At 44.0% G+C, this 20,641-nt stretch overlaps 1 protein-coding gene across 5 annotated transcripts in view; it reads right to left on the bottom strand.

Annotated features, from left to right (window-relative positions):
• Window positions 1–20,641, bottom strand: part of NRXN2 (neurexin 2) — an 899,334-nt gene that overhangs the window by 412,376 nt on the left and 466,317 nt on the right. For all 5 annotated transcript variants that reach the window (XM_088442540.1, XM_088442541.1, XM_088442544.1 and 2 more), the window contains one exon: window positions 5,461–5,651. In XM_088442540.1, coding sequence (XP_088298666.1) covers window positions 5,461–5,651 — 191 coding nt within the window. The remainder of the gene's footprint in view (window positions 1–5,460; window positions 5,652–20,641) is intronic.

The raw sequence follows: 20,641 nt of genomic DNA, 5'->3' as shown, positions 1-20,641 counted from the left end.
ACATCTGTACCTGTTTTTTCAAATGTTCCATTAACGCACATGTACAGTCAGGTGCATAAATATTGGGACATTGACAGAATTTTCATATTTTGGCCTCTATTCACCACCACAATGGTTTTTAAATGAAACAAACAAGATGTGCTTTAACTGCAGACTTTCAGATTTAATTTGAGGGTAATTACATCCAAATCAGGTGAACGGTGTAGGAATTACAACGGTTTCTATACTTTTTAAGGGGCCAAAAGTAATGGGACAAACTAAACAATCCTAAATCTAACTTTCACTTTTTAATAATTTGTTGCAAATCGTTTGCAGGCAATTGCAGTCTGAAGTCTGGAATGCATAGACATCACCAGACGCTGGGTTTCATCCCTGGTGATGCTCTGCCAGGCCTCTACTGCAAATGTCTTCAGTTCCTGCTTGTTCTTGGGGCATTTTCCCTTCAGTTTTGTCTTCATCAAGTGAAATGCATGCTCAATCGGATTCAGGTCAGGGGATTGACTTAGCCACTGCATAACGTTCCACTTTTTAGCCTTAGGCTCACCAATGGTTTACAGCTTGTGGTGAACCCTCTATATTCACTCTTGTGAAGTCTTCTCTTGATTGTTGACTTTGACACATATACATCTACCTCCTGGAGAGTGTTCTTGATTTGGCCAACTGTTGTGAAGGGGTTTTTCTTCACCAGGGAAATAATTCTTCTGTCATCCACCACTGTTGTTTTCCGTGGTCTTCCGGGTCTTTTGGTGTTGTTGAGCTCTCCTGTGCGTTCTTTCTTTTTAGGAATGTTCCAAACAGTTGATTTGGCCACACCTAATGTTTTTGCTATCTCTCTGATGGGTTTGTTTTGATTTTTCAGCCTAATGATGGCTTGCTTAACTGATAGTGACAGCTCTTTGGATCTCATATTGAGAGTCGACAGAATTCCAAATGCAAATGTCGCACCTAGAATCAACTCCAGACCTTTTACCTGCTTAATTGATAATGCAATAATGAGGGAATAGCCCACACCTGTCCATGAAATAGCTTTTGAGTTGATAGTCCCATTACTTTTGGCCCCTTAAAAAGTGGGAGGCACATATAGAAACCGTTGTAATTCCTACACAGATCACCTGATTTGGATGTTATTACCCTCAAATTAAATCTGAAAATCTGCAGTTAAAGCACATCTTGTTTGTTTCATTTCAAAGCCATTGTGGTGGTGAATAGAGGACAAAATATGAAAATTCTGTCAATGTCCCAATATTTATGCACCTGACTGTATTTTCAGAGCCGGCCCTAGGCATAGGCATTACAGGCAAATGCCTAGGGGCATCTGGAGTGCCTAGGGACATCCCGATTCCCAAGCCTAGGGCCAGCATAGGAGTGGGACAGCAGCAGCTACCAAGATCGGGGCTCAGCTCCGATCAGGCAGCCATCAGAATGAGCTTCTACACATGCGCAGAATCTCATTCTATCCAGTGATGAATTAGGGTGGGACGTTCGCATTCCCTGAAACACAGTTATAGCCACGCCTACTTACTTATGCTGCCATCCCCTGCCGGGCCAGCCGGTCTAATCAGATGTTACTATGATTCATCCACTCTTGCATGTATCCCCGGGAACAGGAAGTGAGGTGAACATATTGCTATTGGCCGAAAGAGTCACTTGGTCTCTCAGCCAGTGTAAAACAGAGCATGCTGGGAGATGTAGTTTTATTGTTCACAGCATCCAGTGAGTCAATTGTAGCTGACCTTAACAAGCATGTCCTAACAATATACAAGATGGAGATCAGTGGAGTAAGCCAACATGGTCTAGATTGTGTTTGCTGGCAATGAAATTGATTCAACAAAGGTATAATGGATCTCTGTCCTCTTTTTAATATCTATCTATATATCTCTGAGGTCACAGATAACTTCAAATTGTAAGATATCACTAAATGTCTGTACTCAGTAAATAAAAAATTAAGCATTGCTGCATTGTATGAAAGTGTCAGTGACTTGAGAGTCATTTGATATATATAAAAATCAATTTATGTACATGAAATATGTTGCATCACAATAGAATATATCAAAGTGGTTTTAAAATGTACACAATGGACAAGATGTAAATGTTATGTTTTGCATGGTTTCTTTAATACTCAAGTCTGAAGTTGAGCTGGGCCAACCCCTTTCACAGTATTTTCCCATTGCTTCTAATGCTAAATCAGACTAGTTACAGGAATGGAAGTGCTTTCTAGAATGTGGATTGCATCAGCCGCATAAGCATACAACCCCCTCAACGTATTTATACAAAAATACACCAAAACCATCTAGAATTCTTTAGTTATCCATATCATGGGGTACATAGGAATGGAAGTCCTTTGTATACTTGTACGCTGAGGGTGTTGTATCCTTTTAAGGGCGATTCAATTACTGTACATGCTTTTGTACTGCGCACATTATGGTAAGAAGTTCTGCGCTCATTTCTGCTCATACCTTCTTGGGCTGCGAGCAGAAATGAGCGACAGACACATCGCAAATACATTCAAGTGTAATTGCTTCGGCCCCTATGTGTCTGTGTGTCTTTATGTGCACTATGTATATGGAACAGTATGGGGTGTATTTTTCCTTTTTATGAGCAGCTTGTGCTTACCTCAGTAATGTTCATGCCCCAGCCCTGCTAGACTCTGTGTCCCCAGCCAAACGCATTCCTACACCTGTACTGGTATCAGGCTGGGAATAGACGCCAGAGAATACAGCTCACTTATTATGACGCAGGGTAGTATAACAGACCCTGCAACATGACCCCTTCCACCAGGTACAAAGACACCTGTGTTGAAACACCTTACTCTTCAACTACCTAGTTCAACACAGGTGGCTGCAAACACACATTAGGTGGGAAGTCAAGGAGCAGAGTATTTTGTACCTGGTGGAAAGGGTCACGTTGCAGGGTCGGGGAATGCTGTGCTGGATGAGACCAGGGGTGCTATATTGTATAGGTCGGTGGTATTTATAATGCTGTTTGGTTCCTTTTATATTTATACTGTAGTTGTACTGTAGTTGTATAATTTGTGAGTTTAACACGTGTTTCTTTAACAATAAAAAATTGGTCATGAACCAATGTGTTATTTTTTGCCATCCTTGTATAAACACAAAGCTTGGTGGTGGGATTATCTGCTAGGGGGCACCAGCCAAAATCTTGCCTAGGCACCAAATTGGTTAGGGCCGGCTCTGTATATTTTCATAATAGCAATTGTACAGTTGTCTTTTTTGTTCTCAGTTATGGGCATATTTATTAAAATATGCGGTCTGCCCATGAAAATTTAGACTCCTTATCACTGCACATCGTGGCAATAAGGATTTTTTAAATTTGAAATGTATCAATTTGAATTGCCAGGACACGGGCTCCGATAAAAGTCCATCCGGTGATCAGGAAGAAGAAAAGTGATCATATTTGCAATCACTTGCCATCTAAAGATGGTGTTAGACCATTCAGGCAAGAGCCACAACGCTTCGCTATTCAGATCTTTTAAATACCATCCCCAAAGAAAACTATGGAGATGGTGGATGGAAAGCGGGAGATACATCCAAGCTATCCTACATCTAAGGGATTCTTAATTCTGTCCCTAACTGCAGTTTCCGCATACTTTAAGGATTGAGATTAATAAATATGCTCTTTAATCTTTTATGTGTTGGTCATGTGTTTTCTATTCTTTAAATATTAAGTGGTTTGAGAGCTAACAGGAATAAAGGGAATTGGTATGTAATGCCGCCTGTCTGCAGCGGCATCCCGATGGTTGGTATCCCAACAGGGGTCGGGTAAGTATACTTACCCTCCCCCCAACCCTTCCTTTTTGTAGCCTAACCCTCCCCACCCCTCCCCGTTAGTGCCTAAACCTAAAACTCCCCTCTTCGTGCCTAAACCTAACCCTCCCCCCTTAGTGCCTAACCCTAACCCTCCCCCCCCAGGGGTGCATAACTATAACCTCCCCCCCAAAAAAACCTAAACCTGCTATGCTCCCTAAACCAACCCCCCCCCCCTCCGAGACAAAAGCTAAGGGTGCCCTGGACCCACCTCCTTCAGGCTGGCATCCTTCTGTGTTCTGTTTTTGGGATTAAGATATATTACGTCCCTTGTCGGGATTCCCCTGTCGGTATTGAGACCGGCGGAATCGCGGCCGCCGGTCTCATAACTACATCCTGAATAAAGTGCTATATAAATAAAATGATGATGATGATGATGATGATCATCATCATCATCATTATTTTTAAGTAGAGTATTGATGGAGTGGGAAATGGGTACATTGTACACAAAATAAGAAACTCTAACCGTGGGCTTGATTCAGCTTGGATCGCAATTGTAAACATCAATGCAGCCGAGCGATTTTGTTCCTGCACGCATGAAGCATAGCGTATGTGTGTGATCGCATTGCGATGGCACTTGCAAGCCAGCGAACATGCAGAAATTATTGACAGCAAGCGTTTGGGGGGGTCATAAAAACACATGTGTGTCTTACCATTTGGAAGCTGTTTAATGGGAGTCTTTAATTTAGCAAGTGTGATCATCACCTTTGCAGCACAGGAGCTCTCTACGTGTGCAGAAACTCGCAGAATTAGAGACAGGTCAGACAAGCCGCAAGTTGTCAACGGTGACCGATGTTCCCGATGTATATGCTGGTCTGCGTGTTCGGTCGCAAAAGAGAATGCAGCAGTAGGCGTCTCTATGCACGGATAAGGTTGTGGCTGTATCTGCATATATTAGCAGCTGCGTTCTGTCAGGATTCGCAGTTGCAATTACAATTGCGATCCAAGCTAAATCAGACCCTGTATGCAGGGGCGGAGAGAGGGGGGAGGAGAGCAGGTACAAATTACCCAGGCCCGGTCTTGCTGCAGGGGGCCGGGTCCGGCACCGCTCCCCCTCCCTCTTACGTCACAGCAGCCCAGCACACGCTGCTGTGTGCTGGGCTGCACTTGGAGACTGCTCGGGCTGCTAAAGCAGCAGCCGGAGCAGTGTCCTATGCCTATGGGGGGAGCGATAATGCTGATTGCGCTCCCCATTGGCTGTACAATGGGCTGAGGGGCACACAACGCCCCCCTCCCCATGCGCGCAGCTGCAAAAATGCATTTTTTTTCCAAAGAGGGCGTGGCCACGCCTCCTGCCACCTGGGCCCGGAGCGGCTGTCGGCGGCCCTGCCTGTATGTCTTAAGAAAGTTAAGAAAGTCATCATGAATCCATTAAGGACTATTGTTATTTGTTTATTCTGAGCTTGTTTTATAACAGGGAGGATTTTTTTTATTATATTTTTATACTCTCCAGTACTATTGTTTGTAATACCAAAACATGAAGTAATTTAAAAAAAAATAGCTGGACACTTTATATTTATCAGCAGAGTTAGTCATATTTTTCATTCAGATCAGTAAATACACATATATTGAGAAATAAGATTCATTTGTAAATCACAGCTATTTTCTGTTATAATAATGGTAATACTTTTCTCACCTTTCAGATCTAGATTGCTGGCCCCTGTAGAGTGCTGTGTGACTGTCCTCCCATCAATCCTCAGCGTATGTGCATTTCCTGGATCTCTGGAGACAGCTACGCTGTGCCACTGGTTATCATTCAATGGTCGCTCCGAGTTGCCTTTCATCAAGGATGGACCATTCCCAAGGTCAAAAACATAGTGTATATACCTAGAGGTTTCAAACAGATGAGTATATTTATCTTTAGAAAATAGTAGTTTGTTCACAGAGCATTTGATGTACATTGCTGCAATCCATTGCCTTCTCAAGTCACTGTGTCGGGAATTCATTGCTTATCCCAAAACTTCAATTGAGGCAGTGTTTTATTTTTAGAAGTAATACAGTTTGTGTAGCAGGATCTCTTGTGTACAGGCATTGCATACAATAAATACTGGAAACCATACATTATGTTATGTAAATTAAATAGACCTGTCATAATAAATTGAATTTCTTTTTATTTTTAAGTATGTAAAAATACTAACCCCACGTCATGTTACCTTGGACTACTCGCACATCACTTCTGACATAGCTGCTTGCTAGTTTTATTATTTGTTTTCATCATTTTTACCTTATTTTTAACATTAGTATTTTAATCAGTAAAAAGAAAGCATACTCAGTAGTTATAAAGAAGGATAGCTGCTACTGCAGCGTCATTAGCATGTAAGATGTGCTCATGGTAAATATATATATACAGTATATAGTAAAGATATGCGGTTTGGTTTTCCTGAATCCGAATTTAGGGATTCTGAGTTGAATCAAGCTCCGGCTTGGACACTTTTGGGGTTCCATGTAGAACAGAGTCCCAGCTCGGGTCTGCTGAAAGTTCCGAACTTGGATTTAAAAGGCAAATCTCAGTTTGGATTGCATGTGATTCATGTAAACAGGTGCAAAGCTAATGATATTAGCTGTCTTTATCAATTTTAAAGCAATCCAAAACCGACTCCAGACCAAAACACTTGAGTGTGGCTTGCCAAAATCAAAACCATAACATTCGAGGGTGGTTTTGCCAAAACCAAAACACGGTTATGTAGACACCAGTCAGTGGCGGGCTGGGCCGGAGGGCAGGGTGCCATGTGCCCCCCGGGCCACAGCGTCATGCACTGACAAACACACAGCCGCCGGCTCCAGCAGCTGTGTGTTTGTTGTAAGCAGCAGCCAATGAGAGTCTGTCAGACTCTCATTAGCTGCTACTGCGCCCACTGCGGGAGCCGCTCCATCTTCTGGCTCCCGCAGTGGGCAATGGGAGAGACGTCATGATGTCATATGACCTCTCTCCCATAATGCAGAGCGGCCCGGGAGGACAGACGGAGGAGCAGATGGCGGTGGCGGGAGCGGGGATTCAGGTAAGTGGTTTTTTTTATTTTGTTTTTTAAATTATGTGTGTCTACTGGGGGGGGTGTCTGGCACTACTGGGGGCACTACAAAGGGGGGACTACTACTACTCGGGGCATTGCAAGGGGGGTGGGGACTACAACTACTGGGGGCACTACAAGGGGGGGAACTACTACTGGGGGCACTACAAGTGGGGACTACTGCTGGGGGCACTACAAGGGGGAGGGGACTACTACTACTGGGGACTACTACTACTGGGGGCACTATAAGGGGACTACTACTACTACTACTACTACTGGGGGCACTACAAGGGGGGTGGGGGACTACTACTACTGGGGACTACTACTACTGGGGACACTACAAGGGGGTGGACTACTACTACTGGGGACACTACAAGGGGGGGACTACTACTGGGGGCACTACAGGGGGGGACTACTACTACTGGGGGCACTACAAGGTGGGGACTACTACTAATGGGGGCACTACAAAGGGGAGGACTACTACTACTGGGGGCACTGCAAATGGGGGGACTACTACTACTGGGGGCACTACAAAGGGGGGGGACTACTACTTCTACTGGGAGCACTACAAGGGGGGGACTACTACTGGGGGCACTACTGGAGGCCTGCATAAGGGTGTTCTCTCCTGTGGCACACGGGGGCACTGCATATGGGCACTACGACAGGGGGCTGCCCTAATCTTTATTTTTACCTTACATTATTCCCATATGGACCCGCCTCCTCCCTGGAACACTGGAGGGGGGGGCACCGTAGCACGCATATTCTTTGGACACACACGCTACTTCTCTGCCAGGGCCGCCTGCATGCATTTGCCCCCCAGGCTAAAAGTTGCCAGCCAGCCCCTGGCACCAGTGCTCTAGATTTTATGTAATGATATTTGAATTTGCATTGTAGGACTATGTTGTCCTATAACAATTGACCCCCTTTCCATTTCCATTTTAGTAGTTATTTGGTATTGTGATATTACATAGTTGTCAAAATCAGCATTACTATTTCATATTTAGTACCAGTATTAGATGTTCTGTAAGGGGGAGCCACTTATGAGAATCGTAATACACACTGTAAAAATGTAAATTGCGCATTAAAATATAAATAAAATGAGCAGCATTGCCCGCCAAGTGAATAACAAGCAACCATAGCCGACACTAGGGGTGGTCAAGCTGTGCCGCCATCCAGGACAGGCTTTAAGTGCCACAACGGGCTAGGGCTGAAAATGATTAAATGCCTATTGTGACAAGAGGAGGGGCTGTGACCAGGTCTGTGTGTGGTCCGTGCCACGTAGGCATATACACTCTAAGACTCCTACATTGTCATGCTCAAATGAGCATACAATCATAGGCTGGGTACACATTACCGATTTGAGGCAGATCGGAACGATATATCGGGCACATTGTCTAATGTGTACCCATGATTATGCGCTCCTGCATGTTGTCAGCGAGGATATCACATGTGGTGCAGTGCATATTAAATCTTCACTAAATCTTCTAATTAATTAGGCAGTATAATAACAATTGTTGCTGCTTGTGTTGAAAATTGAAATAGGAAGAGATCGAACAGTTTCTCATAGGAAAAAACACACAGACACATCTTTCTTTAAAACCTTGTAAATAAAATAAAGGTATCTCAAAATTATTTAACCCATTTAACTTCTGCATCTAAAGAGAATCTTCTTACAGAAGTAGTCTATGGTATCTATGCGTAATTCAAACAAAAAAACAAAACGAAACAGAAGAATTTAAACAAAAAGAAAATGTCAATGAACAGAGTAAAGTTGGACAGGCCTCATGTCATTTAAGCATTGTTAAGCATACAGTATCATGCTTTTTTCCTCCAGACACCCATAATTAGTACCAGCACCTAGAATACAATACAGTGCCATATATATAACGATGGAGATTACATGTATGAAGCATCACTGCTCCAGATGTCCTCTTACGGCAGCATCTACAAAGCTATCAATACAGTACAATATTAAAGTATGTAATGTACTGTAGTGTTATGCGTATGATCCATTTTCCATATCTACAGCATCTGAAGGCTAAATGACATTGAAATGAATGTGACTGACTGAGTAGCAGAGGCTTGTAAAGGACAGTTCAGATCAAAGTCAATTTCAAACAGCTTGGGGAAGAAGTTGATGATAATGACTGTTGCATCTTTACTCTGGACATCTGGTGGTAGGAAATAGTACTACATGTACAGAAAAAGTAATTAAAACAAAGTTTGGTTAAACGTGGCAATGAGATGTATTGTATTTCTTTAAAGCACCATGATGCATTTGCATGGCACAGTGGCACTCTAGTTGTCAAATTAATGTTTGATATACACTACCGTTCAAAAGTTTGGGGTCACCCAGACAATTTCGTGTTTTACATGAAAACTGACTTTTATTTATCAAATGAGTTGCAAAATGAATATAACATATAGTGAAGACATTGTGAAGGTTAGAAATAATGATTTTTATTTGAAATAATAATTTTGTCCTTCAAACTTTGCTTTCGTCAAAGAATTCTCCTTTTGCAGCAATTACAGCATTGCTGACCTTTGGCATTCTAGCTGTTAATTTGTTGAGGTAATCTGAAGAAATTTCCCCCCACCCTTCCTGAAGCACCTCCCACAAGTTGGATTGGCTTGATGGGCACTTCTTGCATACCATATGGTCAAGCTGCTCCCACAACAGCTCAATGGGGTTGAGATCTGGTGACTGCGCTGGCCACTCCATTACAGACAGAATACCAGCTACCTACTTCTTGCATAATTTGGAGGTGTGCTTTGGGTCATTGTCTTGTTGGAGGAGGAAATTGGCTCCAATCAAGTGCTGTCCACAGGGTATGGCATGGTGTTGCAAAATGGAGTGATAGCATTCCTTATTCAAAATCCATTTTACCTTGTACAAATCTCCCACTTTATAGCACCAAAGCAGCCCCAGACCATCACATTACCTCCACCATGCTTGACAGATGGCATCAGGCACTCTTCCAGCATCTTTTCACTTGTCTGCATCTCACAAATGTTCTGTGTGATCCAAACACCTCAAACTTAGATTTGTCTGTCCATAACACTTTTTTCCAATCTTCCTATGTCCAATGTCTGTATTCTTTTGCCCATATTAATCTTTTCCTTTTATTGGCCAGTCTCAGATATGGCTTTTTCTTTGCCAATCTGCATCCCGGAGTCACCTCTTCACTGTAGATGTTGACACTAGTGTTTTGCGGGCACCATTTAATAAACCTGCCAGTTGAGGACTTGTGAGGCATATATTTCTCAAACTAGATACTCTAATGTACTTGACTTCTTGCACAGTTGTGCACCGGGGCCTCCCATTTCTCTTTCTATTCAGGTTAGAGCCTGTTTGTGCTGTTCTCTGAAGTGAGTAGTACACACCGTTGTAGGAAATGTTCAGTTTCTTGGCAATTTCTCGCATGGAATAGACTTCATTTCTAAGAACAAGAACAGACTGTCGAGTTTCACATGAAAGTTCTCTTTTTCTGGCCATTTGGAGAGTATAATCGAACCCACAAATGTGATGGTCCATATACTCAACTAGCTCAGAGGAAGGCCAGTTTTAAACCTTCTCTAACAAGCAACCCCGTTTTCAGCTGTGCTAACATAATTACACAAGGGTTTTCAATGGTTTTCTAATCATCCATTAGTCTTCTAACGGGCGTAGCAAACACAATGTACCATTAGAACACTGGAGTGATGGTTGCTGGAAATGGGCCTCTATACACTTATGTAGATATTCCTTTAAAAACCAGATGTTTGCAGCTAGTATAGTCATTTACCACATTAACAATGTATAGAGTGTATTTCTGATTAATTTAAAGTTATCTTCATTGAAAAAAAACAGTGCTTTTCTTTCAAAAATAAGGATATTTCTAAGTGACCCCAAACTTTCGAACGGTAGTGTATAGGTATATATAATATCTTTGGAAGTATACACAAAAACATGCCTAAATCGCTAAAAAAACAATGTGCAATATATCACAATGAGTTATAAGGCTTGAAACTGGAAGATGTTTCTTAAGTTGTAAGGTGTTGGAAGAGCATTTACTATACAACTGCCACAGATCATAGCTGAACCCTGGAAGTATCATTATTTACTATTTTCAATGGCACCATTTGCTTGTTCTAGGCTCGTACGACAAACAAACAAACAATTTGGCCCATCTAAACCTCTATATTTATACATGCAAAATACAAAAAAACCTAAATACACAATTAAAGTAAAAGCAGTTGTGATGTAACTGAAATATTTCTATGTTCTTTTGATCCATATTTATGTTTTCTATAACTCTTGAATTTATGGGACATTGTGGCTGCCTTTATTTCAAACTAGCAGAAGTACCGAGCGGTGCCCGGGTTTAAATCTTCAAGTTATTAAGTTTTATTATGTGATGTTGTCCAAACCATTCAGTGAAAGGCCCAGAACAGGCTCCCTAGGTCAAAGTTCAGTCTGGCGTACTCTGCAGTGAGGTCCGACCAGGACCTCCACCCCTTAGTTTGTCTTCTGGGATCCAGTGTCACCACTCTGTGAAGTTTTCGTCCAAATTCATCTAGTGGAAGGCTCAGAATAGGCTCCCCAGGTCAAAGTTCTGCCCAGGGTACACCAACTGGAGGTCCGCCGGGACCCTAAACCCCCTAAAACCTGGCCAAGATCCAACTTGACCACCTCGCATTGGTTTCATCCCAATTTGTGCAGGGGGGTATCTTCAAGTTATTACATTTTATCATGTGATGTCATCCAAATCCATTCAGTGAAAGTTTTGCCCGAAGCACTCCGCCGTGAGGCCTGACCGGGACCCTAACCACTCCATTAGACATCCCAGTCCAATTGTCACCCCTCTGTGAAGTTTTCATCCAAATCCATCCAGTGGAAGGCCCAGAACAGACACCCCAGGTCAAAGTTCAGCACAGAGTACACCAACGGGAGGTCTTACCGGGATCTCAACCCCCTAGTATGTCTTTTGGGATTCACTTTCGCCACTCTGTGAAGTTTTCATCCAAATCCATCCAGTGGAAGGCTCAGAACAGGCTCCCCGTGTCAAAGTACTGATCAGCATACATCAACGGAAAGGTCCGACCAGTACCCTAAACCCCCTAAATTCTGGCCAGGATACAACTGGACCACCTCGCATTGGTTTCATCCCAATCGGTGCAGGGTTGTCCGAATGCGTAACCGGGCAGACAAACCAACAAACAAACAAACAATGAATTTTATATATAAAATAATAAGTATTTGCTTTAGGTCCATTTGCTTGGTTAAATTGTCTTCACAAGTTCATGATGCCTTCAAATATGCCTAGTTTCTATCCCTGATAGATTCATAACATATTTGCATGTATCCTCTGGGAGTCTATAATTTATTCAATTTTAAATACATGTATTTTTCCTACATATAGATAAATGAGACACCATTTAGATTTGAATGTAAATATACTTGTAGAGCATACATTTCCATACTGCACATGACTACATTTGTCCAAGGTAGGCATGCATCAGTTCAGCTCAGTAAGTGGAGCAAGCTCACTCTAGATGTGACCTATAAGCTGGGTACACACTTTTCAGATCACTCTGCAGATACGATAAACCTTCTGATCTATTTGTAGCTCAATGAGTTCTTTCTTCAAGGGGACTGGGAGGTCGGATATAGCAATTTTTAATCAGGGCCTTCTGATTTGACCTCCTGTTCCGACCATTGCAGGTGCATTTGAAGCCATTTATTGGCTACCCCTCCTTCATACACACCTTTGCAATTATTGGGCCAACCCGCCAATATTATCTGATCAGACCAATAATTGCATGGGTGTGTACCCAGCTTTAAACACATCTCCAGATGCTTGCCTCATGAGGTGCATCTCTTCATGGAACTGGTACTTTGATGAAGATGACAACAAAAATGGCCGCCTCTGGGCATAGGTATAGTGGTGTCACAAGGTGGGTGCGGACTGCACCCGGGTGTCACCCGCCGACTCCTCCTTAGTGACAGGAGCCGGGTGTTGCATTGTAGCATTATGTGCAGCACTCGGCTCCTGACACAGTGAGGGAGCTGGCACTACAAACAGATTGGTCCCCGGGGACAGTCCACATTTCCCAGACCCCCGGAGTGACAAAAACAGGGGTTCGGGCCGCAAGGCCACGCCCCTACCAGCGAGGCCTTGCCCCACCCACGAGATCACGCTCCCTTTTTGCCAGCGTGAGGTTTTGCTGCATGCACTATAAGCCCGCCCACCCCTACCCATACAAGGTGTCACAAGAGGTAGGGATGCCACTGCATAGGTGATGTAGGCACTCGACTAGGGTGACCTAGCTCTAGAGGATGCTTCTAGGATTACTAAAATCTGGGATTACTCCGGACAGTCTGGAAATCCACCTGAATCCTGTTGGGTGGTGATACATGTCCAGGAATCTGTACACTGTCCACGGCGTGTCTGAGAATGTGACTCTGGTGTGGTCAACAGTTGCAGACCGGATAGTGGGCCTGATTCAGAGCCGGACGCTCAGACCAGAGCGCTCGCTCTGAATCAGGGCCCTCCTCCCTCAACTTGGAGCGGCCTCATGGACGACCATCGTGCTTACGACGAGACCCTACGGTAGGGTCTCGGTGACCGCAATCCCTGGAGTGATTTTGGCCCAAATCACTCCCACTGACATCACTACTGATGTCAGTGGGGCCGGACTCAGACGGTAGGCGTTCCCATGGGAACGCCTCCGTCTGGCAGCCACTCCCCTGGCACGCCTACCAAAGGGGGCGTGCTGTCACTCACCATCGACAGCACGTCCCCTTTGGTGCGAGACCCATAACGACGGCTTGGCCATCGTTATTCGGGTCTCGCGCATGCGCACGATGGAGCTCCCTCCGTCGTGCGCATGCGCAATTCGGCACCATCGACCCGCTTGCGAGCGTCCTGTGTGTGTGGACTGTCAGCAATCATAATTTAGATAATTAAACAGTGTGCAAAAGAAAAGGAATGTGCTTAATTAGCAATGTGTGCTCCAGTTGCAAATTATCCCCTCTCATAGATTTACCAAATACCTACATGGTTTTATTTGAGACAGATAGATCCAATTTAATTATTGAATTATTTTCATTAGTCAAAAAAAAACCAACCCATAAATCACAGTTTCTTGGAGACAGAGTGAGCATTGCAGAGCCACATTGCTGACTTTATTATAGATATTACTGGATTACATCTTAGAAACTATTACGTTCTGTTAATGTATAGGTGGTAATAAATAAATGGTAATAAATAAGTGGCAGGGAAGAAATAAGGTATTGAACTGAGTGAAAACAGGAGCTGACTAAATACTCTCCAGTATGCTAAATATTGAGCAGACAATGGTAAGAGCCTGAGGCACCTAGTAACAGAGGTACTGACAGGAGTCAGTGTGAATAATACAGGGAAGATGTAATTATAATGTGGAGGAGTATGACATACAGTTGGGCAGTGGTTCCCAAAAATTTTTGAACTGCGGCGCCCTAGAGTATCAGAATTGTTTTCATGGCACCCATAAGCCAAACGTTTGTAATTGAGAAATTCAGGGGGAAAAAAAATGTAAAGTAGTAAAGTGAAGTGAATTGTGCTACCTGTCATCCTTTAGTTTAGTTATGTGGTAGAGGACAGGTTTGCGCTTCTGTTTGTCCACATATTTACATTACAATGACCATAATTAATTTGATTTGGTACTGGACCACCAACCTAAAGCACCCCTGCAAGTGTCCCAAGGCACCCCAGGGTGACACGGCACACAGTCTGGGAACCACTGCAGTAGGGCCTGACGTAGAGATGTAGGCAGAACAAGCTTTTTTTTGCTATTGCGCATGCGTCAAAGTTGCACTGCGAGCACTGCGATTGTCTTGCAATTCCACATGCACAGAGAATCCATTTGCAAAGTGAGTGACATGTAATCAGCATTTGGGGGAGGTAGTGGGGTTGGTTAGAAAAGCAAAGGTGTGTTTTACCGTTTAAATGCCGTTACATGGGCATGCATAAATCAGCCATTGTGATTACATACGCAGCATGAGAGCTTACTGCGTGTCAGGACTCAGGAGATTCTGAGATAGGTCAGACCTCCTGCAAGGGCTGCATGGCTGGTCAGTGTGCGGCAATGTTACCATAATGTACGCTGGCCTGGTACGCAAAGCCGGGCAGCAGTGGACATTCCTATTCTCAGGTAAACTTTGGAACTATTAGCACATGTTTGCAGCTGTGATCACATTAGCATACATCTATGAATCAGGCCCATAAGCAGAATCTCACATGTAATGGAAATACATCTCCAGTCAGTTTTCAGTTACAGCGGTGAAATAATAAAAGTAGGGAATATTTTGAAAAATTAGGGCAATTTAACTTTTAAATGTAATAGAGTAACAATGTAGTAAAAATTAGGATATTGTTTGTATTTGCCTTTTCTTTTTAATTTAAGGATATTATTCATACATGCCCACCCTCCCGGTTTTCGCAGGAGGCTCCCGATTTTCAGGTAACCCCACGCACCCCCCGGAAGGGCAGGCATTTCTCCCGCATTCTGCCCACTTCCTAGTGAAGTGTACAGAATGGGGAGAATTTCCGTGGCGATCTCAGGTCCCTGAGTAGGGGCGGGGCTTAATGACGCAATTCTACATGAATCATGTAATTTAGCCCCACCCCCTATTTAAATTTAGGTCAATCGCACCAATTTGCCACTAAGGGGGTGGGGCTTAATGACATGACCCATCAGGCCCTGTCCCCGTCACGGCCCATCTGCTTGTCCTCCCCAGGCTTCTCCCGGGGAGGACAATCAAAAGGTAGGCAAGTATTATTTCATTTTAAGGATATTATTTATTTTTAAGGATATTATAATTCATGCAGAGAATGTAGCTTTTAACAACAGACATGGGGCTAAAGCAGAGCTGGTGTAATTTTAGACTGAAAAAGTTTCATGTATTTCTGCCCATATGCAGAACTGCAGATGTGTACTTGTTGGCAACAGTAGCATATGTGTCTGGTTTACACCAAGCACACATTACAGACGCTTACATCCCACTTTATTACACCATCCATTTTATGTGCAACAAATGCATCAATGCAAAGACCTCTCTAATACACCGGAAACATGTTGCATTAGCTTTTGCTTATACGTGCTCACAATAATCTATGTTGGAGCAAAAGTCAATGACAACAGAGAGTTTGCAACAGACAATCACAAGCATTTGGCTAATACTGTCTATGTGCATCCGCTATTTGATTTGTCCATGACCAACTACAAATAATACTGTTTTCCTTTGTATATGCTTCTTTTTCCCAATCTGAATCAGTTTGCACTTGTAGAAACACACCCGTACTGTACAATTAGAACGTCCCCATTTCTCCCATGAAGGCAGAGGCCGGCACAAGTCTCAGTATCAGACAGATCTGTACAGTTCTGGGCATTCATACAAGATACATGCTACTCCAACTATCTGACAGTAGTTCTCACTCTGCATTAGTCCCTTTTGCTTTGTCCACAATGACTTTTCTGAGTGTGCGGATGGAATGGGAGAAATACCTATTACCCGTGGTGGTTCCTACCTTTTTATTATAGGGGTGCTGGCCAAGCTGCAGTTCACTGTCCAGTCTCTATCCATTGCATATGCGCAAAAAGATAACAGCGGACAAAATAGAATCAAAATCTGCACATGTGCATAAAAAAAACAACTTCTAGGGACTGCATAGGCTGCATCCCCTAGAAGCCAAATAAGGCTGCCATAATAAAAGCAGAAGTGGCTACCCATTGTAAGCACTTTCTGCTGATTGCAGTCCAGACTGGAAGTCCTAGGAGAGAAAGAACAGCCCGCTGGGACTGCATGTCTGATATGCGATTAGCAGGAAGCTCTGCCACTGCTACTGCTAATTCACATACTGGGGGCTCACAGGGGGTTATAGTTTGTGCTGGAGAGGTTGCAGCCCTGACACCTCTAGGTAAAATCCGCCACTGGCTATTAGTATATTTTTTGACTGTATGGAGCAAAGCCATGCCAACATTGGCAGAACATATAAACTCCACACATTTCCTTAATTGAAATCAATCTAATGACACAAGCACTGTGAGGCAGCAGTGTTAAGCACCATATCACCATGCTGCCACAGCTATGGTTGACTGGGCAAATCCCTGAAGACCTGATAGTATTGTGGGCCAAATTACTAATTTGGCACAACATACAACTAAGGTCCTGTCTTTTGCAGAGGTAGCTTTGCTTGCCATCCTGCATTTCTCTGTTGCTTACACATGCAGGATGGAACAGTAACATTGCTGGGCATTGACACCTTTCCCTATCATGCATACAAGTGACATGCCAGTAGTCTTGTTACAGGTGAGTCTGATAGAGCACATGATGACATGATTTTTTTAACTGGCTACTTCCATTTTGTGGCATCAGCTGTCTGCATGCACAGGTCAACTTACTTGGGGTTTCGGTTTAGCAAGAGCTATTCATTTATTTAAAACTAGCTGGGATACCAGGCGTTGCAAAGGTTGAATAATGGACCTTGAAGTCCATCTGCAGCCTTCATTTTTTACATTGTCCTCGCCTATAACTCCATTCCATTGACCCTGAAAAGGACCCCACTGTTTGCTAACATGGTTTTATCCCTGATAAGTACTTAGACACTGTTAGCTCAACACTGAAGTTGTATAAGCAATGTTGCTGCAATACCTGAGAAGGCAACTGCAATTACAATGTGCTTTTGGCTACCAACTTTGGCCAAGATTAGATTTAGGAGGAATGTTTTTCCTGTTCCCACTGGAGCATCTAGAATGACAAACCAGTTTTTCTTTTTATTATAGAACTAATTCTGTTATATGCATCTTTTTGATCTGACATCAGCCTGGGCTCATTCCCTGTCACAAATCTTTGCAACTGTTCAACAGTATAGCTTGTTTCTCGTAAGCTGTCTTTACTAAGACTGGAAGGGCTAAATTTACTAATATGGTTCTATTAAGAAGTTATGTTGCCAATAGCAACCTATCAGATTCAAGGTATTATCTTCTAGAACAGGGATGGGGATCCTCAGGCCCGGGGGCTGTATAAGGCCCTCGGAATCATTTGGTCTGGCCCTCTGAGCTTTTTTATTGCTAGCCTCATTTGGCTAGCAGGGAGCCTAGAATTCTGCAGCCAAAATCTATGCAACAGTGCTGCCTGGAGTGTTCTTAGGACGCTTCAGACGGTCACACCGCTGCCCTTACAGCTCCCCGGAGTATCCTCAGGATGCTCCGTGCATAGTTGTATTCACCGCCAATTATGGTCCCACCCTGTGTTTCATCAAGCGGAGGGGGCGAGACCTGCACCGGCCCGCGAATAATGTTATGTATATCAAAATGGCCCTTGGCAGAATAAAGGTTCTCCACCCCTGTTCTAGAAGGTGCTAGGTGAATGAGAAGTAGAATCTGATTGGTTGTTATGGGCAACATCACTTCTTAATAAAACTCCCATCTTAGTAAATTTACCCCAAAGTGTTACTTCTGTCAGGAGTTGGAAGCCCTGGGTGATGGAGACTCTTGCCTGCCATCTGTTGAATTTTACCTACAAGCAGATGAGCGCTTGATTGAACATTACCTTAGTTCAGAATTGTCTCATCTTGCTTCATAATGAATGTCTTCACTCATATTTTCTTTAAAGTCAAGTCTGGGTTGACTTAGTTACTGTCAGTGCATGTGCAGTGTGACAGTTAATCCTCTGACTCAATGCTCTTCTGTTGGAGCTCATCCTGCCCCTCACTGGTACATATCAGTCTGTGCCTTTAGATCAGTGCAGTTTTAGGCACTGGAAGATAAGTAAACTTGCTTAAACAAAATTTTTAAATCAGAGACTCCATGGCCTACTTGGTGGGCACCATGTAGACTTCCATGGCCCTGACATAATTTAAACATAGCCAGGGGGCGTGGCCTAGCAGCCGAGCTGAGCAGAAGTGTGTGGCCTGGGCTCCTGTCTGGTGTCTGCAGCAAACCTTTTTTTTTGGCCTCCTCCTCAGTACACAGAGCCTCTTATTGTTCTGGGGCTCATGCATTGGTGCCTGCTCGTTTTGGGGACCTCTAGCACAGAGTCCGGGGTCATGTCCTGCCTCCCCACAACCTGCGGCCTGTCCGGGTAGGAGAAGCCGCGGCCTCCGTTTGTTACCTGCTCTGGAGCGGAACCCATGTCCTCACGTGACCGGCGCTTGCCCCCGGATGTGGTGCCCGATCACTGGCTGCAGTTCCTCCTGGGTCCCTGACGCGGCTCTCTTCTCCTCCCGCTGGCGCTGATGGTCTCCCAAGGATCTGTCCCCGGCCGGAGCTGCCGCTCGCCTGTGCCCACGTGACCTCCTCTCCTTGCTGGCGGACACCGCAGCTAGACACCAGCCTTCAGCCCTTCATGTGCCCTGTGAGGAGACAATCCCCGTTGGCCAGACAGGTCTCTTCAGCACCACTACTCCACTCTGCTGACAACCTTGCAGAAGCACCAATTCAGGGTAAGAGCTGGCAGCCATTTCTCATTGCCTCTCCCTGGGCTGGATGTGGGTCTCTACTCTGTACACTTCTTTCTACCTAACCTAAGCCTCTGTCCTCGGGACTGCCTCTGACTCCCAATACAGCTCCTGCACTGGTATATCCTCTAATTTGCTGGACTTTGTTCCCTACATCTCTACTGCTCTCTTTATTGCTCATAACCCAGGATCTCTCAATCCGTTATTGGCTCCTACTGAGAGATTGATATACAGTCTACCTTCCCGCCCTGACGGTTGCAACATGTACTAACTGAAGCCTCACCCCCTCCCACCCCTAATTAGTACACGTGGAGTTCTATATGTGCCTCCCACTTTTTAAGGGGCCAAAAGTAATGGGACAAACTAAACAATCCTAAATCTAACTTTCACTTTTTAATACTTTGTTGCAAATCCTTTGCAGGCAATTACAGCCTGAAGTCTGGAACGCATAGACATCACCAGACACTGGGTTTCATCCCTGGTGATGCTCTGCCAGGCCTCTACTGCAAATGTCTTCAGTTCCTGCTTGTTCTTGGGGCATTTTCCCTTCAATTTTGTCTTCATCAAGTGAAATGCATGCTCAATCGGATTCAGGTCAGGGGATTGACTTGGCCATTGCATAACATTCCACTTTTTAGCCTTAAAAAACTCTTTGGTTGCTTTTGCAGTATGCTTCGGGTCATTGTCCATCTGCACTGTGAAGCGCCGTCCAATGAGTTCTGAAGCATTTGACTGAATATGAGCATATAATATTGCCCGAAACACTTCAGAATTTATTCTGCTGCTTTTGTCAGCAGTCACATCATCAATAAATACAAGGGAACCAGTTTCATTGGCAGCCATACATGCCCACGCCATGACACTACCACCACCATGCTTCACTGATGAGGTGGTATGTTTTGGATCATGAGCAGTTCCTTTCCTTCTCCATACTCTTCTCTTCCCATCACTCTGGTGCAAGTTGATCTTTGTCTCATCTGCCCATAGGATGTTGTTCCAGAACTGTAATGGCTTTTTTAGATGTTGTTTGGCAAACTCTAATCTGGTCTTCCAGTTTTTGTGGCTCACCAATGTTTTACATCTTGTGGTGAACCCTCTATATTCACTCTTGTGAAGTCTTCTATTGATTGTTGACTATGACACATATACACCTACATCCTAGAGAGTGTTTTTGATTTGGCCAACTGTTGTGAAGGGGTTTTTCTTCACCAGGGAAATAATTCTTCTGTCATCCACCACAGTTGTTTTCCGTGGTCTTCCGGGTCTTTTGGTGTTGCTGAGCTCTTCGGTGCGTTCTTTCTTTTTAAGAATGTTCCAAACAGTTTAT

This window comes from Taudactylus pleione, unplaced genomic scaffold (assembly GCF_031769625.1).
Source record: "Taudactylus pleione unplaced genomic scaffold, aTauple2 ptg000313l, whole genome shotgun sequence".
Classification (NCBI taxonomy): Eukaryota; Metazoa; Chordata; class Amphibia; order Anura; family Myobatrachidae; genus Taudactylus; species Taudactylus pleione.
Note: the sequence above shows the minus strand (reverse complement) of the source record. Positions and strands in the feature narration are given on the sequence as shown.